Genomic DNA, 22652 nt, shown 5'->3' with positions numbered 1-22652 from the left:
AGCCCCATAGTCGACGACAAGGTCTTGGCGGCATAGATTTTTTTTTCTCTTTCTTTGTAAATCCCCTCTTGCCAGTCTTCCAGTCTTCCAGTCTTCCAGTTTCGAGCTCTCCACGCGACTCAAATACCAGCAAAGACGAAACGACAGGCACACGTCCGTACATGCGGTGTAATAAAAGTAGTACCCATCCTCGAGTGTCCTGACCAAGGCTAGTCCCGCTAGGGGGGGTGCAGAAATGACAATGAGAGACAAGTTTTACTTTGCAAGGGATGTGAAGACATGCCAATCACCAAGCACCAATCACCACCCGCCAATAACATTTCCTGGGCTTATTACGTCCATGCGAGGAATATTGTAACTAGTAGCAAGTTGTTAACCAAACGTTTCGGCACCGCCAACACGGAAACAACGCTCACCCAATATCAATCTCGAATTCCACGTTTTGCATACGAGAATGTACATGGACACATGGACACACACATGTAAAGGGTCCGATTAACAAGCACCCTCTCTGAGTTATCAAGCACCCCCATTGTGGCTTGCTGTGGCTGGGACACCCGATACCGGGCCCCCATAGATTTTTGTATGGGGATAACGTAAAGGTTGTCTTGTCTGTACGGTCGCGCCTTTGTAAAAAATCACTCGAATTAATTTATTTAAATGAAGCTATTCAGAGATTTCTATCGTCGGCACCGGCTGTCGCATAATATCATCCATCGTAGCTGCCTGTTATGTCATTTCTTCAAAGACCTGATCCATTTTACCTTCAAATTCAGGCGTAATATCATCATCCCAAATAAACGGAGGCATCCTGACTACCCAATTATGACTCTGTAAAAGGACGCTGTGAGGCTTTTAGCGATGAATTTTGTGGTGTTAAGGCCGTAATTCCGTCATTTTCATTGATATCGTCACGGTCCTCAATTGCGGCTGCAAAACGCATGTAAGCTCGAGGGCCCTCGGTGCCCGGCTCGTATGAATCGTCTCGATCAACAGCTCTAAGGCTAATAGCTGTTAAAGTTAATCGTGATACTTTAATAGCTGCGGGTGCTGTTGAAGGCGGCGGTTGTTGACGATTTTAATGATTTTTACGGTCGGCTCGAGCCTCGGCGGCTTCTTCAGATATCGTGCGTTATTTGTGGCCTCAAGTGCTGTTATTTTGGTGTTGTGGTGGTGTGGTGGGTGTGTGGTGCGCTGCAAGCGGCGTTAGTGGTGACTGTGAGGCCGGCCTGTCCAAATTGCCTTACTAATTACTAGTAAATTCCGACACCGGCACCTGAAGGGGCCCAGCCACAATGGGGGTGCTTGATAACTCAGAGAGGGTGCTTGTTAACTAGGGCCCATGTAAAGGAGCCCAGCTGACCTCGGCTGTCGTCGCCGGTTGTCTGTTGATCCATAAAAAAACCCGTTGCCTGAGTGAGCTCATGCAGATGATGGCATCTAGAACCGTGGACGCGTCCAAAAACTGCAGGAGCCATTTACCATACGGCCCAATGTTACTCGAGTCCCTTGTTTTTTTGTGTGTTTTGCAGTGCAACTCCCGTCAAGGACCTTTTGAATTGTCACAGCCACAACTGCCTCCCGTTGCAGCGAATACTCAACCGACAAATGAGTGATGGCAACTATAGCAAAGACGACAGCACTCAACCCTTTTTTTCGTTTCCAAAGGCCATAATCACACCGCCCTTGCAATTCGCACTGCAGCCACAGCCACCGGTGCGCGATAACCGGTCAAACATCAAACTGCGCATGCCATCAAAGTCGTCCGCTTCCTCAGGGCCCCTGGTCATGGATTGAAACAATGATTTCACACAGCGTGGTCGGCTAGGCGGGCAGAGTCAATTGCCCATGGAGGCTCGCAATCATGACTTGTAGTAGTGAGGTGACGGAGGGCGGGAGAGAAGGCTGCGACGTCATGCCTACCAACCCATTCAGCCTTGCAGCCTGGCCCCGGCAGCTATTTCGAGTTGATGGCTCCGTGTTGATATTCCTTCATTCAGCCTAGCATGGGGGGATGGGTGAAAGACACTGAGCTCACACTCTCTCTCTGTCTCTGCACAGCTGTATGACTCGGAAAGGCAAAGCCTCGGGGTTGACGGCGCACAATGGTGATTGATTGTCTTGGGTCCAATGTTAGCACGTATACGGGATATTTGACACTCAATGTACTCCGTAGGCCATGCGTATATGCATATGGCATGATGGGCTTTTTGCCGGAAAGCAAGATGCAAGTCCTCTCGTTCCTTGGGCCTCCGTGAACATTCTCCAAGGTCATGTTTGCAATGCGGCAAGGCCCACGTGGAATTGCCAGTCGTGGGTGTTTGAATTGAAAAACCACATTGGCCAGGTTTACTTCTAGCCATGTTCAACCAGCTCGTGCTTGAATCTGAAGCCTGGCACGGGCACATGTCAACATTGAAGGCTCGTGGGTGTTTAGCTGCAACATGAGAAAAAAAAGACTGTTTTTGATGTCGAATTCATTAATTCATTAATTAATGAATGAGTTAACTAATACGTAACATGCGCTGATGCACAGCCCTCCAATACACTGCAGTTTCCTGTCATGCAGCATGCTCGATACTGCGAGATTTCAAAAGTGCTGTGATACGCGAAGAGCCCGTTTTGGCATGATGCGCAACACGACGATAACCCTATACGAATATTGTAACACCTTCGCAACGCTCAAGGTGATGAATGAACGGAGGGGACGGGCTGCCTTTTCCATTCCGGGTCACCGTGTTGGACTCACACCCTTGACCTTACAGCTGTTGCCTGCGCTTTTGGTCAAATTATCGCACGTCGAGAACAGTCTGTCTGTCTGCACTGTCCTGCATTTCTCCTACGGTGCGTAATGCTTCGCCTGGCTTGGCTTAGTGCATTGTACGTAATGTCAATAATTATTCCACGGCCAAGAGAGTTTGCGTGGCTCCATCTGCAGCCGCATGCTTCGGAATGTTCTTTTTTAGTGACCAGACCCATAACGTCTTGCGCTTGTTGCGATAATGGGCTGCTTTAATTATCCGAATCAGTATGGGTAGGCGAAAGTGCCCATACGACTGGTGTTGGTACTGCGTTTAGTTTATTTGTGGTATGGAGTACTCCGTAACTGGTGGATTTTTTTGAACTCTTCAGCGTGCGAGAAAGATGCTTTCCACAGCCGAGACCCAAACCCAGCTCCATTCCTGCCCTCTCTCTCTCTCTCTCTTTCTTTCTCTCCTTTTTTTTTCCTTCTTTTCTTTTTTTTCCCCCTTATTTTGTCGACGCAGAACCTAAAATACCACAATGACAACGTCTCGGTAGGGCCCAGCTGGCTAACAAAGCCGAGGGGGCGTCACCAAACCATACATGAGCTACACAATAAAGCCATATTGTGTTGCGTATGGGGTCACCCCATTTTCTCCCCGTGTTGCCAGGAGCACAGAGACGGCGAGCCAACATACGAATGAGCAACGGCGTATTATGAAGAGTGCATGGTGCATGTGTGTTGCACACCAACAACTCCGCGTCAGTCCCGATGTTTCCGTTGCTGGCCTTAGGTGCGTGGAAGTGGTAAATAACTGGTCGCCGACTGTTTTCTTCTCCCTTAACCCTCTAGGGCTTTCCCCTCGGACCGCCGCGTGCGGTGTTTTACAGTTGCAACTCGTAATGCAGCGTGACATTAGCATAATGCGACAGTGCAAGCAGCACCTGTTTTTGCTTGGCTCCGCGGCGGTTGATGCAATAAAAGAGAGAGAAAGAGGGGATCGCTGACCAGATGCTGCCGTGTGAATGGATTGCATACAGGGGGGGTTGAGCAAGGGTGGTGGTTAATCTTGCGCGAGTAAGTTTCTCACGGTAGCGACGAGGTATTTGCCAACATGGACTGTGCTCAACTAGCCATTTCTCGTGTTTCCATGGAGGGCGATGCCGACCGTGCGCCTTGGACGAGGATGATGACGTTGGACTTGTAAAGTCGAGTTGTCATGTAACTCATGTTAGACCATGGAGGGAGTCCATGTTACCTCAAGAGCTCCTAGAGAAGGGGAGACTGTATAGATTGGATTGTTCAGCCGAAGGCTGACTCTACATTAATCCATAAGTTTTCCGAATAATGAGGGTTTGGTGCAGGCTTGACAAATAAGTTTCTATTGGTCCAAATTTTGTATGGGAAATCGCGAAAGAAGGCTGGATTGGTTGGTGGCTCTAGAAAAGTGGGTAAAGGACAGCCACCGTCTGTCGGTGCTTCTTTGTTTACTTCTCTGTTTACAATCGTTTACAATCGTTTACAATCGTTTACAATCGCTAAATTTGCCCAGCGATCTGTTCGTTTGCTTGGCCAGCAGCCTTTCTTCCATTATTGAAACAGATGTACCGCATGGTTGGGTATGGATTATGATTCTAGGGGTAATATTAGTCCTAGATCTGAATTGGCAGTCCATTGCCCGTCTTGCGACCGAACAAAATCACCAAGTAATTTCGTTAGCAGGAGGAAATCTGCCAATCCAACTACAACCTGTCTGGAATGCCGGGACCACCGCAATTCCGAGGTAACTGACACCATTGATATACTATATATGCCTCCCTAACCTGATCAAGCGTGCCAGGTCCAAAGGTGCCGTCCTTGCATTGAGAAAGCTGGCTGTCCGTCCTACCTCAGCTGAGAGATCTGCCCCGAAAAGAACCGACAGAGACGCTGGCCTATCGCCTCCTAACCAGAGATCTGGAACCCAACCTACATCGCCAGAGAAGCTACGGCAACAACATACAGCTAGGAGTTTGTTCGGAGAGCCAGGCAGCCAGCCGCAGATAGTGCTGGGGACGCCGATCCCACCAACCCAAGCGAGCTCGCGGCTCTTCCGGGCTCTAGCTCCCTCACCGCCTGTGCCGCCCTCGACCGATCCTGTCGCCTCACATTCTGATCCATCTACTGTCCGAAGCAGCACGACTGGTGTGGACTACTCTTACCTGGCTGTTAGGTTCCACAAGGGCGGGAAGGACTCGCAAGATGATGCCTCCAAGGCCGGCGCCAGGGCCAAGCAGGCCACTATTCGGCGCGACCATCGTTCACGACGCCGTGCAGGGGAGGCTGTGTCACTAACTCCCACAATCTCTCAACTCGGCGTCTTTGAAGGTTCTGATGGTCCTGGAGAAGGTATCCTTGTGCTGTGGTCCCGGCAGTTTGTTCAAGCTAACCACGGAACGTAGCTGGGAGTCAAGATCGACTACAGGCAAATGAGCTCCCAGATGGGGATGGAATGACCAAGGAAGCGGATGACAGGGGACAGTTCTCTGAATCTGATGTTGACGTCGAGGACTATTTCAACTTGCTGCTTTCACCTGCTCGACCACGGAAGTACCTCGAACACCTAGGGGTAGAGTCTGATTCCGATCTAGGGGACGAAGACGGGAACGATAATAGCAATGCCTTGGACGAAAGCCCTCTTCGCTATTGCTCGCGGCAGCCTTCCAGAAAGTCAGGGCCTCGTCGCCGTGCTCGCCGTGGTCCTGCCCCTGGTACAGGAGGGCGGCCAAAAAAATCTCAAAGGCAAACTCGATCGTCGGGGCCGCCACGACGGTACCGGAGTCCAGTGATGATTCCACCTGAAGAATCGGCCGTATTTCACGCACAAGATCCGGTGTGGAATGGGGACCTGGACGCTTGCGCCTTGACCTGTCGTGATAAAGCAATCCTCCGTGAGTTCTGGACAAAGCTGGACAATGACCAAATGCAATTTTGTGGTCGATGTCAAGAGCGTTGGTTCCAGATGAAGATCGATTCTGATGGCATTTGTGCGCGTTGCTGTCGAAAGGATGATAAACGCGGCCCTGAAGAGCCGTACTTCTTCTCTGTGGACAACCAGTTGGATTTTGGCTCCGTACCGACTCAATTGCCTCAGCTTACACCTACTGAAGAGTCTTTAATAGGCCGTGTTCACGTCCACGTGAATATTATGCTTGTGCGGGGCCAGCAGTACAAATATCGGGGACATGTTGTTCACTTTCTCCGCGAGGTTGGCTTGGTGTACAACCAACTCCCGCTTTTGCCGCGGGAGTTGAACACTGTATTACTCCGTCCTTCCAATACGTCGTCCCATGCAAACCTTAGCCGGCAATTCACCCGCCAGTTCCGTGTACGCCGCCAGCCAGTTGCCATATGGCTTAACTACCTCCGGCGCCATCATCCTGGCTATCGATGCATCGTCATCGACGAAGAGCGGCTGAGTCAATTGCCTCAAGATGGCAATGTCCTGGACGACATCCCCCAGAGCCAGGTGGAGGCTGCCGAAGTTGGACCCGAGGAAGATGAGGAGGCAGAACCGGACCTGGAGGACGAGGCTGCGGTGCCGGACCTTTTGGCCAAGGACACGGAGCTCGATGCTCTGCGGTCTATTCTTGCCGGAGAACCAGAAGCTGAACCAAGGCTTTCCACAAGCTTCCAGGAGCAGGTGCAGCACGAGCTGCAGCTTCCGAATATACGGCGCACACCCATTAATGAGTTCAATCGCTCTCATGCCCTACTCTCCTTAGCTTTTCCCTGCCTCTTTCCTGACGGGAGAGCCGACTTTGTTGAGCCTCGGCTACGGTCAATCGACTACAAGGACTACATCGAGCACGCGATGCGCTGGCATGACGGGCGTTTTGCACGCCACCCGACCTTCCGCTTCGTCGCCTTCAATACTCTGATGCGGTCACAGGCCCGTGCACGGTCCAAATTCTTCGTGAAGCAACACGATGGTAGTCATGAACCGCTCACACGGGAGCAGCTTGTTCAGGCACTGGAGCACAGCGAGGACCCTGAGGCGCAGGTGCTAATCAACTCAATCACAAGACATGCGGTACCTATTCGCGGCACGCGCCCCTTCTGGAACAGGAAGAGGCAGGACCTCGAGGCCTATGCCTACAACCTTGGATGTCCTGGTGCATTCATCACATTCAGCCCGGCAGATTTACACTGGCGGAGTCTCTACCAGCACATGCCCCGATATGATGAATGGCTGGCTGCGTCCGAGTCCGAGAGGATGGGTCTCTCGCGCCAACTTTTGCGTCAGAATCCTCACATTGCTGCTTTCCATTTCTACCGCCGATACTGTTTCTTTCGAGATATCGTGTTAAGCAAGAAGTTCAACATTACGGATTACTGGGATCGGTATGAATGGCAAGGGCGTGGCAGTCCGCACAACCATGGCCTGTACTGGATGGAGAATTGCCCAAGAGTCGACATGGTGGATGAAGCCGCTCGTGATGTTTTTGCACGCACGTGGGGATTCCACATCACTGCCATTAATCCTGAGCCGACTAGGACTATGCCCCAGGGTGAGGGTAACCCCCTGAGCGTAGATCCACTGAGTACAGAACTGACATTCCTGCGTCTCTCACAAATCGTCAACCGCTGCCAGCGCCACAGATGCAATACCACATACTGCTTACGCGTAAGGAAGAGAACCGTTGATCTGGCGAGGGATATGGAAGGCGCTGCTGCAGATATCGAGGCGGCCAATGCGGCCAATCCAGAGCGGGAGTGTCGTTTTGACTTTCCTCGTGCCTTGCGGGAGCTGGCCGCAGTGATCAGGAAGGAAGGCAAGTCGTACTATGTCTTCGAGGCGGCGCGGAATGACAACCTCATGAATCACTTCAATCCCGCCATTATACTAGGCTGGCTAGCCAATATCGACATATCTCCTTGCACCAGCCTACAGGCGGTTATTACGTACGCTGCCAAGTATTGCAGCAAATCTGAGAAGAAGACTGAGCCTTACTGTAAGCTTGCAGACCAGGTTTTGCCGCACACGGCACACCTTCAGCCGCTATTATCCTTCTCCTCTCGCCTGATGAATAAGCTGATTGCCGAGAGAGATTACTCGGCGCAGGAGATTTCCCATCTTCTCCTTAACATTCCTCTGCAGGAAGGCACGCGGATGGTGGTCTCTGTCGACTGCCGTCCTTTGGAGCAACATGCACGTTCGTATCGCGTGGATGAAGATGTCAACGAGACCGTCGGCAGCTACAGGAGGTATCTCGAGAGAAATGACCAGCACGAGGATGCAACTTACCTCGAGTACCTGCAATCGTATAATCTCAAGACGTGGAGGAGACTCGCTGCCAACGCGAAGAAGAGAGTCCTGTCTTACTTTCCTCGATACAGGTCCGTGGAGGCATCTCCCCAGTTTGGTGACTTCTGCCGTGTTAAATTGATGATGGCTCATCCGCATCGCTCTCCAGAGGAGTTGCTCACCGTGGGCGGGCAGCGGTTCGATTCCTTCGCGGCTGCGTACAGGTTTTGCAGAGAGCAGCACCGTGACACCCATGCGGACGATCATTATGGGGAGCCAGATACAAATGAATTGAGGGCTGAGGACGACGAATTTGAGCTTGAGGTCCATGAAGAGCCCATTGTGGATGAAGACTGGCATGAACTCGCCCGCATGCTTCCCGACCGCCCGCTGGAGGAAGAGGATATCGACATGCTCGGCCGCCGAGACATCGACATCAATTATGATTGGACCCCTCACGTTGGACGGTATACTGATGACGGTATTCTCAAGGGCGACTACTGGAAGCAACGCAAGGCGGCAAACCGCCTTGACCTTGATGTGGATCATCAGCCCTTGGAAGCTCGAGATTCCCTAAACCGGGATCAGCGCTTAGTATACGATACCGTGATGGACCACTTCCTGAATCAGGAACCCTCTCAGTTGCTGCTCCATGTGGATGGTGGAGGTGGTACCGGGAAGTCATACCTCATTAATTTGCTCTCCGCGCACCTCCAAGCCGCTGCTGCCGGGAGAGGGACACCTGTTTGGCGTGCCGCGCCCACTGGCGTCGCGGGAAATCAGATATCGGGCACTACTTTGCACTCCCTGTTACACCTTCCAATCAACAAGGACTTCAAGCCCCTCTCGCCCACTGACATGGCCCAGCTCCAGAAGAAGCTGAAGGACATCAACTACCTGATCATCGATGAGAAGAGCATGCTGGGACTGCGACAGCTTTCTTGGATCGATGACCGCCTGCGCGAGGCGTTCCCGAGTAGGAATGAGGAGTTCTTTGGTAGTCTTAACATCCTTCTGGTTGGCGACTTCTTCCAGCTTCCACCCGTGCTACAGAAGCCGCTCTATTACGATAAAGAGGTGCAGGGAGTGGAGATCAAAGGCAGGAACGCATATAGACGCTTCGATAAATCAGTCTTCTTGAAGGTTGTCCAACGGCAACGGGGCGACGATCAGAAGGCGTTTCGCACAGCTCTCGAGGAATTGCGGCTCCTCCAACTGTCAGTCGAGTCCTGGAAACTCCTTTCCGGTCGAGTACAGGCGAAGCTAGATGATCTGGAGGTCGCCAGGTTCGCCAACGCCTTGCGAGTATACGCCACGAAAGATAGGGTGAACGAATATAACCACTACCACCTCGACCGCCTCGGCCGGCCAGTCATTCAGGTCAAGGCTAAGAATGTCGGCCTTGGCGCGGCTGCGGCGCCTGATGACAAGGCGGGCAACCTTGCGAAGCAGATCCCTATATGCATTGGCGCCCGTCTGATGCTGACATCTAACCTTTGGCAGCCAGTTGGTCTCTGCAACGGCGCTCGCGGTACCGTTTACGATATCGGCTGGGCACCGGGGGCTGACCCAGTCCAAGACCCTCCCTGTGTTATCATGATGGAGTTTGACAAGTACAGTGGACCTGTGTTCCTGACCACCGCTGATGGCAGAAAGATTGTCCCGATTCTCCCAGTAGACAGGGACTTCCTCATCGGAAGCACTCTCTGCACTCGCACGCAGTTTCCCCTGATCGTATGCTACGCCATTACGGTTCACAAGTCGCAGAGCATCACTGAAGATGTCATCGTGACAGATCTCTCCTGTCGGGACTTTCAGACTGGTTTAAGCTACGTAGCTGTCTCTCGCGTAAAAACGCTCCAGGGCTTGATGCTGGATGCGCCCTTTGATCGTGGTCACCTGTTTTACGAGTCTCCACCAGAGGGTATGAAGATGAAGATGAGGGATGAGCGGCATAGAAGACGACAGGTCCTTACACGGAATCCATATAGGTCAGACCACGGCTCTGCATAACTAGATAGCTAGCTAAATGTAATGGCTTAATAGTTGCTTGGCCCAAGGACTCCCAGCCTTCGGATGATCGTACCCCTTGCACCCACAGCTCTAACGTGCAAGGGGTGGCGTAGTATTTTCCAAGTCAAGGTACTCCGCAATACGGTACATGTAATATTCCTCCTTGCCCACAGCTCTTTGCCCAACGTTCCTTCCCTGCAGTCTTGGGACACGTTTGCCCTCATTGGCCGGCGTTGAATCCCAATTGCTCAACAAGTGCCTTCCTGTTGCCCCACTTAGAGTATACCGCCGGACAGTGTGAAGTGTGAAGACCTCTCGACCCTTGACACGACCCTCATCAACCTTTCGACTGTCTTCTCACCTCACGCAATGCATTGGTTAACCAAACACCCCGGGCTATTGGGTAATAACTAGCCTGTGGGTGTATGGGCGAAACTTGCTCTGGCACCATCTTGCATCACCACTTTAACTTGGTGGCTGAAGTCCTTCTTGTCTCCCAGTGTACATGACTATTCCCCCCGGGGCTGGAGATGAATCATGCATGCTAGAGTTGTTGTTCAACTGCGAGAGTTACGACGGGTAATAACAAGTCGGTAGGCCACCGCTACGCGATGGTATGCGAAGAGTGTTTGACATGATGCAGCCTAGCAACAAGAAGGCCGACGCCATCTAGTGACGCCAGCTCGGTTCCTAATAAAGGGAGGGATACTACTAACCACGTCAGCAACAAACATGTACGTCCGGACCGTGAAGACAGCTCAACTCGAGTTAATCCCTGCACCCGTCAAGATGCATTGGCTACAAATACTGGCTACGTGGGCCGTCGTCGTCGTGGCGCAGCTAAAGCCGATATTGGGAAAACAACTAGATCTCACGACATGACATGAGGAATATCATTTCCATGACCAGGCGCTAGTGCATGAGTGCCCGATACGCACACGATGTAAGCTTGTCTTGACCATTTTGAATCTGTGGCGCCACATTTCTGATGACTATTGGTGCGCGTCCACCGCTGGTCTATAGCCCATCCTCAAAGTTTTGACAAGCTGCATATCGTACACGAAGAACCGGGTACAGAGCACTATGACTCAAATCGTCAGGTTCACGTCGTCACCGACAAGGCACGGTAACGACGCAATGGACCACCGAGACGCTTTGGCCGAGTGGTTAGGCATTACATTCGTGTGCGTAAGGAGAAGGGGAAAAAAAGACACATTGAATAGTGTACCAAAACTCATTTGAAATAAACCCATCTTGGAATGAGGACACACCACGAGACAATTGCACTTCGAATGACACAATTCGTGGTTTCATTCCCTCCGTTGCGCGTCGAGACGTCAAGACTTTGAAGCTGAGCGGAAACTTGACTTTATTGGATCCTCTTTGATGCACTGGATTGCACTTTGTACGCTGACATGTTGGTCTCTCGACGAGCAATAATTTACAGGGATGCACAAAACGGGAGCGTAATAAAGCGATGTCGTAAAGATGATATCCAAAAGCCTCTGCTTCAGAGTCATGTTTTTAACAACTTGGGTTCTTGAGCGCGTTTCTTTGTGTTTCGTTCTTATCAACTTCCACACTCTCCTGGCATCTTACACTGTGCAAGGGTCGACCAACGCCACCAGACCATCATTTAATCAAGTGTCAAGTCAAGATCGGTACTGGCGCGAATAGGCTCTACTGCAAGGGTGCTGCCTTTGTTCTAGCTGTCGCGTTTGCGCGTAATATCGCAGCAACTACCGAAGCCCATGTCATAATTGGGCTGGCTGGCTCATCCCAGACCGGCGCTCACTGGCTTCACCCGTACGGAGGACTGATTATCACTCCCACTAATAGAATGTGTTGCCGATGGCTCCCTTAACACCACGATCCTGACGGGAAAGCCTTTGTCCTCCTGGTAGGAAAGTTGAACAGGGCATTATTCCAACCATGCCGCACATCATACAATCTTGCACATCTACAATGCGGCATTTCAAAACACCAATGTCAATCTTAGAATAGCTAGTTTCCAAAATACCTTTGTCTGGGTAGACCGAGTTGCCATTCCATACTCTGGTGCCCAACCGTGGGACAATGAAACTAACAAGCCAGTTTTGACCTCGGCAATATGAACTCCCCTATCTGATATGCCATTGCCCTCATAGTACTTTCCAACCGCCATGCACATTTCAAAAGTCTTTCGCACCGCGGACAAATCAACAGCGCCTCATAGCTGCATGCATTAAAAAAAACTCGTCACCATAAGCCCAACCGACGACGACGAACATGGGAGGAGAGCATCTCTGATTTCGAGGCAGAGTGGTAGCCAAACCAGCAGGAACCCTGGGCACCATCAACTCCCTTTCACTGAACAACGCCCAGGGCGTTTGCTTCCCATGAAACAGGGAGGGTCAACGCAGTAAGGATGCCGGAACCAACACGCAACTACCAACTTCCATGATGTCAAGCATCCTGCCAAGGCGCCCAAGTATGACTGTTTTAGGATACATCTTTCGATATGACGGTTGGTCGGTTGAGCCTGGCACTGGCGTAATCGCTGCCACAACATGGGTTCATTGGAGGAAACTCAACACGTCGCTTCGTAATGCATTTACCCTGTTGGATCGCTCAACTACATCCTACAATTTCTGTAGTCTCTCAACCTCACGCCACCGTTACCTTGTCGCCCGTCCCCCGCCTCTGCCTCTGCCTCTGCCACGTCCACGGCCGCGGCCGCCCTTCTTCCCGCCTCTTGCGCCGCTGCCTCGTGAATCGAACCTCTCAAAGAGCCGTTCTGCCCCAAAAGCCGCCTCTCCGAATCTTATAAAATTCACCAATCCCCTATCCACCACTGCCACGAGAACATTTCGGTGACCGTGTTTTAGTCGTTGATATAGCTTTCCCGGCCCTTGCCACTCCGGGTTTGGCAAATCCAGCGGTGTCGATTCCAGCAGCGCCTCAATCTGCTCTAGGGTAGGTAGTTTGGAGTCTGCTGTATCTGCAACCGCAATGCGGAAATCAGGCGGCGGCGGGTTTTTCTTGGAGAAGGGGACGCCCGCGGGTTTCCAGACGTGAAAATGAACCCGGAAGGGCTCCTGGACGGGGTGGTGTTCTTCCGGGTGTGCGGAGGGCTTGTGCCGTGGGATGACGGCAAGTTGTTGATAGATGGGGCGGTATGCTCTGTATAGCCCTGGCGACACGAGGGGGCCGTAGGGTCCACGCTGCGATTTGCCTTCTCGGCTGACGAAGGAGAAGAGCCACTGCCATAGTGACTGCAATGATGACGACGGCGCGGGTGGTTCGGGGGGAGGAGCATGCATCGGTGCGCGCATGACGTTGAATCCGGCTCGTTTGAGGTGCGTATATACTTGGTATTTGGGCAACGTCGTCTTGCCGCGCTCGCTTTCATAGCCCACCATCATTGCATACGCTGCTTCCACGGTCAGCGGCACCCCGGCGTCGTAGTCATCTGGGCCAAACTGGTTCCTGCCGGGCCCGTTGCCAACGCCGGGTGGGAGAAGCTCTCCGAATTCCTTGTCGGGCCACCAGATGTCCACGTTCCCCCGCTCGATCAAGTACAACGCCTCCTCAGGGAGCAGCCAGAGCCGGCCGACCCCGGGCTGGTCTTTGCTTCCGGAAACAACCCGTCCAATGTCTCTCATCCAGCTCCCGCGCTCCTGTTCCACGGCCACCACGCGCTCGTGCAGCAGGGCATCGTCCCGACTGCCTTCTGGCCGCTGTTGAGTCCACCAGTCTGGGAAATACCAGGCTCGGATCCAGTTTTCGGGGCGGTGGATGCGGGTGTAGCTTAGGACTTCTTCGAGTGCCTGCCTGCTTGCCTCGAGGGTATTGTCCTGCGCTTGGGTGCCGTGGGATTCAAAGTCCTTTTCCCCCTTGCGTATGACTTTACTGGAGACTTTTTTTTTGCTAAACATGGCCGAGAAGAGCTTGTAATCCGGAATGCCGTCTTCAAGGGCGTCTTCGGCGGTTGGGCCCCCATCTGGAGTTTGCGCGGATGGCTCAGCGGCAGGATTGTCGTCGTCGTCAAAGGCCATGGTTGTGAAAATTTGGGCACGGCGGTATTTTGGGTGTGATGTGATTTCTAATGGGGTTGAGTGGTGTTTGCGATGTGAGGGTCCAGTTCACTGTGAAGCGATGAAGACGGTGAGTGAATGGGTTGAACACAATAAGCAAAATAAAATAGGGTTTGACGGTTCGGTCTTTCCCTGTGGGGTCCTGATTGTAGACAAAGTAATAGTAGGGTATGATGCAAGATAAATTAAGGGGAATATCTCAAAGAAACAACAATAATAGGTTCACACGGGCAGCAGGATTAAGTCGAGTAGACAACTCGCTGCCATTGATGTGAAGTCAAACTTGACTGATATTGCACGAAGTTTGGTGGGTCCAGCCCGAGATGTCGTATGGCATTTCAATGCAGAAACTGTATAATGTCAACTATCGAGAAATCAGTCACCTGACGCTTGCGAGTCTGGCCGAGTGGTTAAGGCGTTGTGTTTAGGACATGCCTACAATGGCATACGCTTGAACCGCAATGGGCATTGCCCGCGTAGGTTCGATCCCTACGGCTCGCACTATAATAATTTTTTTCTGAATTGCTCAGATATTTTGTGTGCATGTGATCTCTTTGCCTTTTTCCTTCTTTATTTTTTTGAGGGTTATGTGAATTGAGTACACGGTACTCCGTAGCTACCTGGGAGGCGCAAGTGGTGTTTTAGTGACCATCACTCACCTCATCCGCTACGACGAGATAGCTCATCAGAATTTTTCTTCAATATATTAGACTTTTAACAGCCTGTGATAATCTAGGACCCGCCTTGCGATAGCTGGTTGTCACTAGAACCAGGGACCGCGCGCGAAGGTGCATGGGTAGATATATGATGCAATGCGCTGCCTCCGTCGAGACTGACCAAGCGAGCGGATGTCACGACTACAACTGAATGACATTCGGACCGACCCAACGTGTTTGTTTGTTGGTCGGGTTGCTGCCCTGTATAGAGCCACTTATTTTTTCATCAACTAATGCTGTTCTTGGCTATCATGGCGTGCGAAGTACTACCTACGCCCAGGAGTCTGCAAAATATAAAACAAACAAACCAAAAACAATCGTGTTTTGTTTGGCATTGACCATGAAGAACCACCTTGGTAGTAGTCTGTAACAATGCTTCATCATCACCCACCAATCAAGCGAGAAAACAATGCAGATTCTGGCTGATGGTCCCAAGTCCTTCCGAATCAGCTTGCAAGAACATGCATGGGACAGTATCACTGGCGGCGAGTTGTCATGTTCCCCAGACTTGTCTGCAGAAAGCACGGGGCATATACCCTGGCTGACATCTGTCATTCGCTTGCGAATTCGCGTGGCCGCACACTTGAATTGTCTCGTCGCCCTCACGATGGAGCACACGAGCACACGAGCATACGAGCACACGAGCCATCAAGCAGCATCGGTCGGTCCTTCCCGCTGCCTGGTCCTGCCCCTTTTGTTTTAGGGTGCCCACTTGGGCATCGCACCTGCACTCGACCACTCTTTAAGGTTGACCGACAAAGACTGCGTCCTCAGTCTGTGTCCTCCATGTTCCGTCACTGCATCGGCAGGTGCTGGTTGGTACCTGGTACTCCGTACCTCGACAACATTTGAAAACACAAAGGTTGGCGCTGCACCGGCGCTGTGGTGCTGCTCAAGTGCTGCTACCCCACTTGCCCATTCTCGAGCTGACCGCGACGCAGAGCCGCCTTCCGCAGCCTCCATGTCAGAAACGCCAGCATCCTGGCACCTTGTTGTGTATTCAGATCCGGGGCCTCGTCCTCGTCGCCGCACACCGCGTTCAACCTACGCCCGAATCCGACATCGTGTTCTTCATGACAGCTTCAATCATTGTTGACGCCCACATCCCCCTGTCACAGTCGCCAACATCGTCGCTATCCTCGTTCGCCGCCACCGATAGCTCGCTGGTGGCGGGAGCATCAGCGACATCATGGCCTCGGCGCCAGCCAGCGTCAGGGTCTCCGGGCCCCCAAATAGCAGCTTTCTCATCGGCTACCCTGGCATCTCAGCCACCTTGGTGAGTTACCGTCCTGGGACCTTTTCTTGTTCTCCCTTTACGCCAGCTACGAATGCCTCCGCCTCGCCCCGTGGTATATCAAAACACAAAATCATGCCCAGCTGCTCTCTGTCTTGCTACAAGCCGTCCCGACTGTCTCCTCATCTGCTTACTAACCTGTGTCGCAGCCCCGAATAGAAGGCAAAGTCGAGATTCGACCGGGGCAGGGCTATTCTATGCCCGTACCCGTATCGTTAGTCCGAATATGCTTACAACGACGGGAAACAATCCACCCCGATGCCGATAGTTTGACGAAACGCCATCTCGGCACCCCGCGAAAAGAGACGACGGATGTTGTTGGCAAGGAAGTCCTGCTATTCCGTTGCGCAACTGGAAAGGAGGCCGAAAGCGTCATCGCCATGGACTTACCGTTTGTGCTGTTTATTCCTTTTGGACGTGGCGGAGAAGAAACAAACCGGAGAATCCCCCCCGCGTCTCTGCAGCTCCCAAGCAGGACGGCCGAGACATATTACGAGCTTGTTGTCACCGTACAGCAAGGCCATAGCAACCAATACAAATACAACTTTCCGGTACCGTTACAGCGATTCGACACCCTTTCTACATTTGGCATGTACAATAAGCCAGAAACAAAGCTCGTCACATCAGATAATGTGGTTCATCTGGGCATCAACCTACCGCGATGGAGTTACGGCCCCGGCGACCCCATCACCGTGTACATCAAGCTGTCGCCCAACCCGGACTGGTTGACCAAAGCAAAAAGGGTTAGCATAGAAAAGATTACCCTTGCAATCGAGGAGGAAGTTACATATAACCACGAAGGAGATGAGCCAGTAAAGAAGGTCAACAAATTGTCCAAGCAGCCGCAAACGGTCAAGATGAAGGTCCCCGAGGCCGGATACGCCACCAATATCGGACTCGTGTTCCCGCGCAAAGACTTGAGAGATCCCGATGGTATTGTGAGGAGAGGCAAGCCAGCATTCCCCTTGTACGAGGTTTCATCCTTTACCACTACGGCATCACTCTACAAGATTGAGTTTTATTTGAGCATCAAGGTTTGTGGAGATTTGCATTGCACACTTGTAGAGTAGCTTCCGCTGACTATCGAATAGGTCCAGTTGAGTGGTGCTCGCGACGTCAACCTCAGACAACCCATCGTTATATGCCCGCTTGACCAGCAAGCCTGCCAGGAAGGACTGGACGCAATAGAACAAGCAGCAAAGGACGCGGCTCATGTCGATCCCAATAACCCGATGTTGCCTGCTCGAACTATTATTTTGGCTAATGACCGGGACTCATTGCGGGCTCTGGGTTTGTGTCTTGTTGGAGGACAGAAGAAGCCGTTTATCGATTAAGCGTCTTGGGCAGGACCTAGGACCTGTGAAGCAAGCGTCTTTGCAACCAGACAGGCATATCGACTGCCTGTTCCGATCATGATTGGCCACTGCCCAAACATCTTTGTCTCGCAACCTCGATGCCAGTACTGGGCGGTTTATGTGTAACAGCCATCAACAGTACTGAATAGAGGCACATACGAATGCGTGAAAATGCAGCATGCGCCGCGGCGATCTGCGAGATTCGAGGTGCACATCGGGTGGACATGGCAACGACGCTGTGGGTGGATGGTCGGGCATTGTTCTTGGGCATTTCGAGGACAAAGGTATACCCTGAATTAGGCGTTTGTTTTACAAATGAATGACTGGTATGGCGAATAGGAGTGAGCTTCAGGTCTCCTTTAATGACAAAGACATGGAAATGGCGTTTGGCGACATGGGGCAGTCATAAGGATGTGATGCTATTTTTAAAAAGCATTTCATATGCTTGTTTCATGTATACATATGATTCATTTAAGCGATGAGCCAGAATACTAAAACTGGACTTATTTTTGTTTGAGAATTATCATGCCATGTAAGCCCATTCATGCATCGGTATTCTAGGATTACCCAATGTCTAGAACATGGATGGAATGTGACGCCCGTGCTGAATGTGGTGGGGTGGCGGGGTGGAGCTAAGCCAGATCTCATTGAGGTTTGTTTGGCAGGTTCAGCATACATTATTATTGGCCATTGCTTAAGCTCTGATCAAGTCATATGCCACTAGTTCCTTAAAGTGATTAATACCTAACTACTTAAGTACCTAGGTACTTGATACAGCATACCGCGTCGAGCATACACCTAGGTAATGTTTGGAGTATATTGAAGTAAAATATGCTTAGAGAGTGTAGTAAAGTAGTGTATTTTTTATACTTGATTATATACCAAGAATTTTAGAGGAGGATGATTTTTACTATAACAGGCGGCGCCTCCAGTGGTGCCGGATACGTCAGACCTGACAACCAAGTTTTGAAAAAAAAAATCAAAAAATTCCCCCACCGTAGAAAATAACCTTCAAATCATCACCACGTCCCACCTCCTTCTCTCCATTCCACCTCTCTCGCTCAAGCCTCTGTGTCGCAGCCATGTCCGTCACACTACACACCAGCCACGGCGACATCAAAATCGAAGTCTTTTGCGAGAGCGTCCCCAAAACCGCAGAAGTACGTCCCGTCCCCGTTCCCCTCCCCCCCTTTTCCCTTCCCGGGGGCAAAACAAGGGCACATGCTGACTCGGCGACAGAACTTCCTGGCCCTCTGCGCATCGGGCTACTACGACGGGTCGCCCTTCCACCGCCTCATCCCCAAGTTCATCCTGCAGACGGGCGCGCCGGCGCACCCGACGCCCGACAACCCCAAGGGCGGGCGGTCGATCTGGAACGCGGGGTTCGAGGACGAGATCCGGCCGTCGCTGCGGCACGCGCAGCGCGGCACGGTGAGCATGGCCAACAAGGGGCCCGGCACCAACGGGTCGCAGTTCTTCGTGACGCTCGACAAGGCCCCGCACCTGGATGGCCTGAATACCGTCTTTGGGAGGGTCATTGGCGACGAGGCCATGGCGACGCTGGCCCGGCTCGAGGCCGAAGAGGTGGACCGCAAGGCGAGGCCGCTTGCCAGGGGGGACGTGAGGATCGATCGTGTGACGGTGCATGCGAACCCCCTGGCGGGCTGATGTTGTTCCTCTTTTGGGGGGGGGGAGGAAAGGGTGAAGTCGGATATAGGGATGAGGCATTGATGTATTTTCTTTTTTGGAAGTTGATAGCGTGTACAACCTTGACATGATACCCAGGTGGATGGAGGGTGGGAGGGGGGAACTGGCACTTGATAAAAGCAATAGACGGCGTGTAACACGTGGGATATAGCTTTATATAAAACGATACGGCCATGTGCCTACATCTACAAACTACCAAAACACCACCCGCCGCACCCATCCATCCGGCAGCTGCCGTGGCTCATAAACCCGTTCAACACCAAAAGCTTCTCTTGGCTCTTTTCTTTTTTTAAAAAAAAAAAAAAAAAAAAATTAAAGGCACAGGACCACGGCCCCTTTGCCCTCCCAGTACAAAACGCCTAAGCTACCCTTCGCCTCTTGATTCCGTCCTCTTTCGTGGTATCAAAATCGTCTCTCTGAATCTCCTCGGTGTCAGTGGGACTGGGTTCCCCGTTCTTAACATCATCCGCTGCCCCGTCAAGGTTGAAGTTGAAATCGTTGCCGTCGCCGAAACTAGCATCGTTCAAAAACGCGTTGCTGTCAAAGAATTGATCCAGGTCGACATTCGGCTGATCAAAGTACCCCTCGGTGCCGTCTTCTAAGCCCGGTATACGGCCCGACGGACTTAGCGGACCGAGCAATTCACTGAGTTCGTGGATTTTAACGTCCTGGTCGGATTGCAGGCGTTGGAGCTGGTCGAGGTCGATTTGATTGGTGCTGATTTGATTCAAAGACGGGGGTACCATTTGTGGTGAGCGCATGATGGGGGATAGAGAGGGGAGGGCGGAGTCTGCTGGGGTTGGTGATGGGGAGACGCTGGCTCTGGCGGAGGGTGGAGGGACGGGCGTGGGTTTTGCGGTTGTGGATGCGGAGGGTGGTTGTGACGGGGGTGACGTAGTTTGTCCGGCCATGAAGTCGACAAACTTGCTTCTCTGGTCCTTATTCAGAGTGTTGGGGGCGTTGGTGACGAGCTCCGTGGCTTCGTGGAGGTCCATGCCGGACTTATTCGTGGCATTGTGGTCGTTGATGATCTTCATCATCCGTTCGTGCGGGTTGGACTCTAGTTCCTGCCGGAGACTTGGAGGCGTGTCTGAGCTGTCGAGCAACTCGGTGACGTGGCCCATTTCGGGGTTGTGGTTGCCAACGGGATAGCATGGTGTTGAAATTGTCGATGCTGACCGAGTCGCCGCTGGGGCATCCGCTTGGTGGTCGGGAATGGGCGGCAGCAGGCCGCGGGTTCGCTTTTGAGCACCGCCCATATTGGAGGCAGGATCCATTTCTGTTTGGAAAAAGTCGCCCAGGTCGACCACGTTGCCTTGGTGGGATGGCTGACCCTGGTTGGTGATCATGCTTGAAAGGATGTCGCCGACACTCTGCGTGTTGCCTTGGTCCTCCAGAGTCTTCCTAAAGACATTGGCTAAGAAGTTGAGGATGGCATTGATGGAACTTTGGTGCCGGTCGTGTTGCGACTGGAACATGAGTGCTTGGTTGTACAAATCGTTGTTGTTGTGTTGCAGCCGATTGATTGCTTTGTGAATCAATTTCTGCTGTTCTCGGACCTTGTTCAGCTCCTCTCGGATCAAGGTCATTTCTTTCTTGGGCAGGGTCTGCGGCTCTGTTGTTGTTGATGATGATGTAGAGGCCGGCGGCAGCGACCGACCCGTAGGGACGTTGGACCCGGCTGCGGTGTTCTGCGCAGTCACCTCATCCTGAATCTGATCCTCGTCACTGTCCACCTCGCCGGTCTCGTTCTTATTGGACGACTTCTTGGACGTGGCCCTGCTCTTGGGTTTGTTGATGAGCCACAGTAGGTTGGGGTGGCCACGGCGGAAGAATGGATTGTGGTACTCGCTGGGGCTCTTATTTTTGCGCTCGCTCGCTCGCATCGAGTTGTCCGACAGGCCAACACGTTTGTGGAAGCCATACATGTTGAGTTGCCGAACAAAGGAGGCGTAGTTGTTGTGCTTGAACAGCTCTGGAATCAGGGTTTTGGCAAACTCGTCCTCGTCAAGAACAATAAACGAGTCTCCCTTTTCCGACCAGCGAATGAGATCTTCGTTTTTTCGTTCCTCCAAAAAGCTAGCGAAAAGGACAGACTGAGTTAGCATCAATACCAATGCACCGTCATGGACAAGCCCCAATTCAAAATTCAAACCACTTACCTGCTGAGCTTTTGCACAAACGGCGGGATCCCTTTCCGCTTGCCCTGAGCCTCCCGCTTAGCCTTCTGCGCCATCTCCTCCAAGGCCTCGACGTTGTCCTGCTCAATCAAGCCCTCCTCATCGTTCTGCGGCAAAAGGTTGTTACCGTCGCCAAAGCCGGCCCACGGCTCCACGGAACCGTCAAAGTTTCGAGTATGCGTCGGAATCAGCGCCTGGTTCAAATCGCGTCGCGTAAGGGTGTTGGACGGCGCGGGGACCTGGGTGTACTGAGGCTGCGTGGGCATCAAGCCGTACGGACTAGCAGCATGCGCAGATCCATCGACAAAGTCGGCACTGTCGCCGTTCCATCTAAGCATATTGTCTGGAACGGCATTGTCTGCTGGAAACGGCTGCTGCATGCGCTGCGGATAGTTCATAATTGGCGATGCGCCCGGCGCCGCTCGCTTCCTCGAATTCGGCGTTGACATGGGGGTGTGTGAAGAAGATGCGCCTGGAGATCAGGCTGTGACGGAGTCGGTCGGTTGCTTGTGACGAAAATGACGGGCTGTTTGGCCCAAGCGGTGACGCGTTGTGAGACGTCGTTGTCGACTTTGATCTTTTTTGAATGGCCAAGCAAACAAAATGCTTTATATTTTCGTATATTGAATCTCCTTCTTTTTGACTTTGTTTTTCTTTCCTCGTCGTTGTCGCTCTGTCTCCCTCGCAGGTTGTTGGTCCACTCGAGTAGCACAAGGCAGGCAAAGGGCCACTCAATCTCGTCGATTAGACGGCGACGGGCGGGAGGCTGACACGGTCTGCACAATGCAGAAATTTTGAGGGTGCGCAACAAATACTTTTAGGATAGGCAGCGAGGCCGGCACTACAATGAGCACCCCTTCTCGAATGCCGTTCCGCCGACGAGGCGGTCTGGGTTCGGTTGGAGAATGTCGCTTTTCTCTTCGTTTTCTGCGGGTCTGTCGATACAGAGCAAAACACCACCACAGCGAGGCGTTGCACGGCGGCAGTCAGTTTTCTTTTCCCCCACCCTTGTATCGGCTGTAACGGTGGCGGCAGTGGGAGTCCTATTTTCTCGACGGTCCAGATGTCCTTTTTGCGATTGAAGGCGTTGCGCCGCGCCGTGTTTGCCAGAGCAGCCGCTATGTGGGAGGCAGGAAAATATCAAATGATAACAGATGACGACTTTCCAACGCTCCTCCCGAGTCGGTTGTCAAAGGATTAACGTATCGATTAGATCATTTCGAACCACTTTAGGTTCGGACAAGGGGCCGCGTCCTACCAATCCGCCCTGCTTTGTTTCCA

At 52.2% G+C, this 22652-nt stretch overlaps 4 protein-coding genes and 1 non-coding gene across 6 annotated transcripts; 3 read left to right on the top strand and 2 right to left on the bottom strand.

The window, feature by feature from the left end:
• Positions 1-11631: 11631 nt before the first annotated feature.
• SEN54_1 (tRNA-splicing endonuclease subunit sen54) lies at positions 11632-14376 on the bottom strand. Its single transcript, XM_007808236.2, has one exon. The coding sequence runs from the start codon at positions 14078-14080 to the stop codon at positions 12701-12703; it is 1380 nt and encodes a 459-aa protein (XP_007806427.2). The 5' UTR covers positions 14081-14376; the 3' UTR covers positions 11632-12700.
• Positions 14377-14511: 135 nt separating this feature from the next.
• On the top strand, positions 14512-14620 carry J3458_000059. The gene has a single exon. It is a non-coding gene; the product is annotated as a tRNA-Leu (tRNA).
• A 1018-nt stretch (positions 14621-15638) lies between these two features.
• On the top strand, positions 15639-18126 carry J3458_000058 (uncharacterized protein). 2 transcript variants are annotated; one of them, XM_007808237.2, is made up of 3 exons: positions 15639-16111; positions 16279-17163; positions 17221-18126. In XM_007808237.2, the coding sequence occupies exons 1-3, from the start codon at positions 16025-16027 to the stop codon at positions 17461-17463; spliced, it is 1215 nt and encodes a 404-aa protein (XP_007806428.1). In that variant the 5' UTR covers positions 15639-16024; the 3' UTR covers positions 17464-18126. The 2 variants fall into 2 exon arrangements, with proteins under 2 accessions (XP_007806428.1, XP_065977796.1); XM_066115916.1 differs by lacking the exon at positions 15639-16111 and having other exon boundaries at positions 16191-17163.
• A 215-nt stretch (positions 18127-18341) lies between these two features.
• CYP10_1 (Peptidyl-prolyl cis-trans isomerase cyp10) lies at positions 18342-19176 on the top strand. Its single transcript, XM_007808238.2, has 2 exons — positions 18342-18644; positions 18724-19176. The coding sequence occupies exons 1-2, from the start codon at positions 18567-18569 to the stop codon at positions 19150-19152; spliced, it is 507 nt and encodes a 168-aa protein (XP_007806429.1). The 5' UTR covers positions 18342-18566; the 3' UTR covers positions 19153-19176.
• CTA8_1 (Heat shock transcription factor) lies at positions 18406-22500 on the bottom strand. Its single transcript, XM_007808239.2, has 2 exons — positions 21354-22500; positions 18406-21270 (listed from the first exon to the last, which is right to left on the bottom strand). The coding sequence occupies exons 1-2, from the start codon at positions 21818-21820 to the stop codon at positions 19551-19553; spliced, it is 2187 nt and encodes a 728-aa protein (XP_007806430.2). The 5' UTR covers positions 21821-22500; the 3' UTR covers positions 18406-19550.
• Between the last annotated feature and the right edge of the window lie 152 nt (positions 22501-22652).

The sequence above is a fragment of the Metarhizium acridum genome (genome assembly GCF_019434415.1).
Source record: "Metarhizium acridum strain ARSEF 324 chromosome Unknown scaffold_1, whole genome shotgun sequence".
Lineage (NCBI taxonomy): Eukaryota > Fungi > Ascomycota > Sordariomycetes > Hypocreales > Clavicipitaceae > Metarhizium > Metarhizium acridum.
Note: the sequence above shows the minus strand (reverse complement) of the source record. Positions and strands in the feature narration are given on the sequence as shown.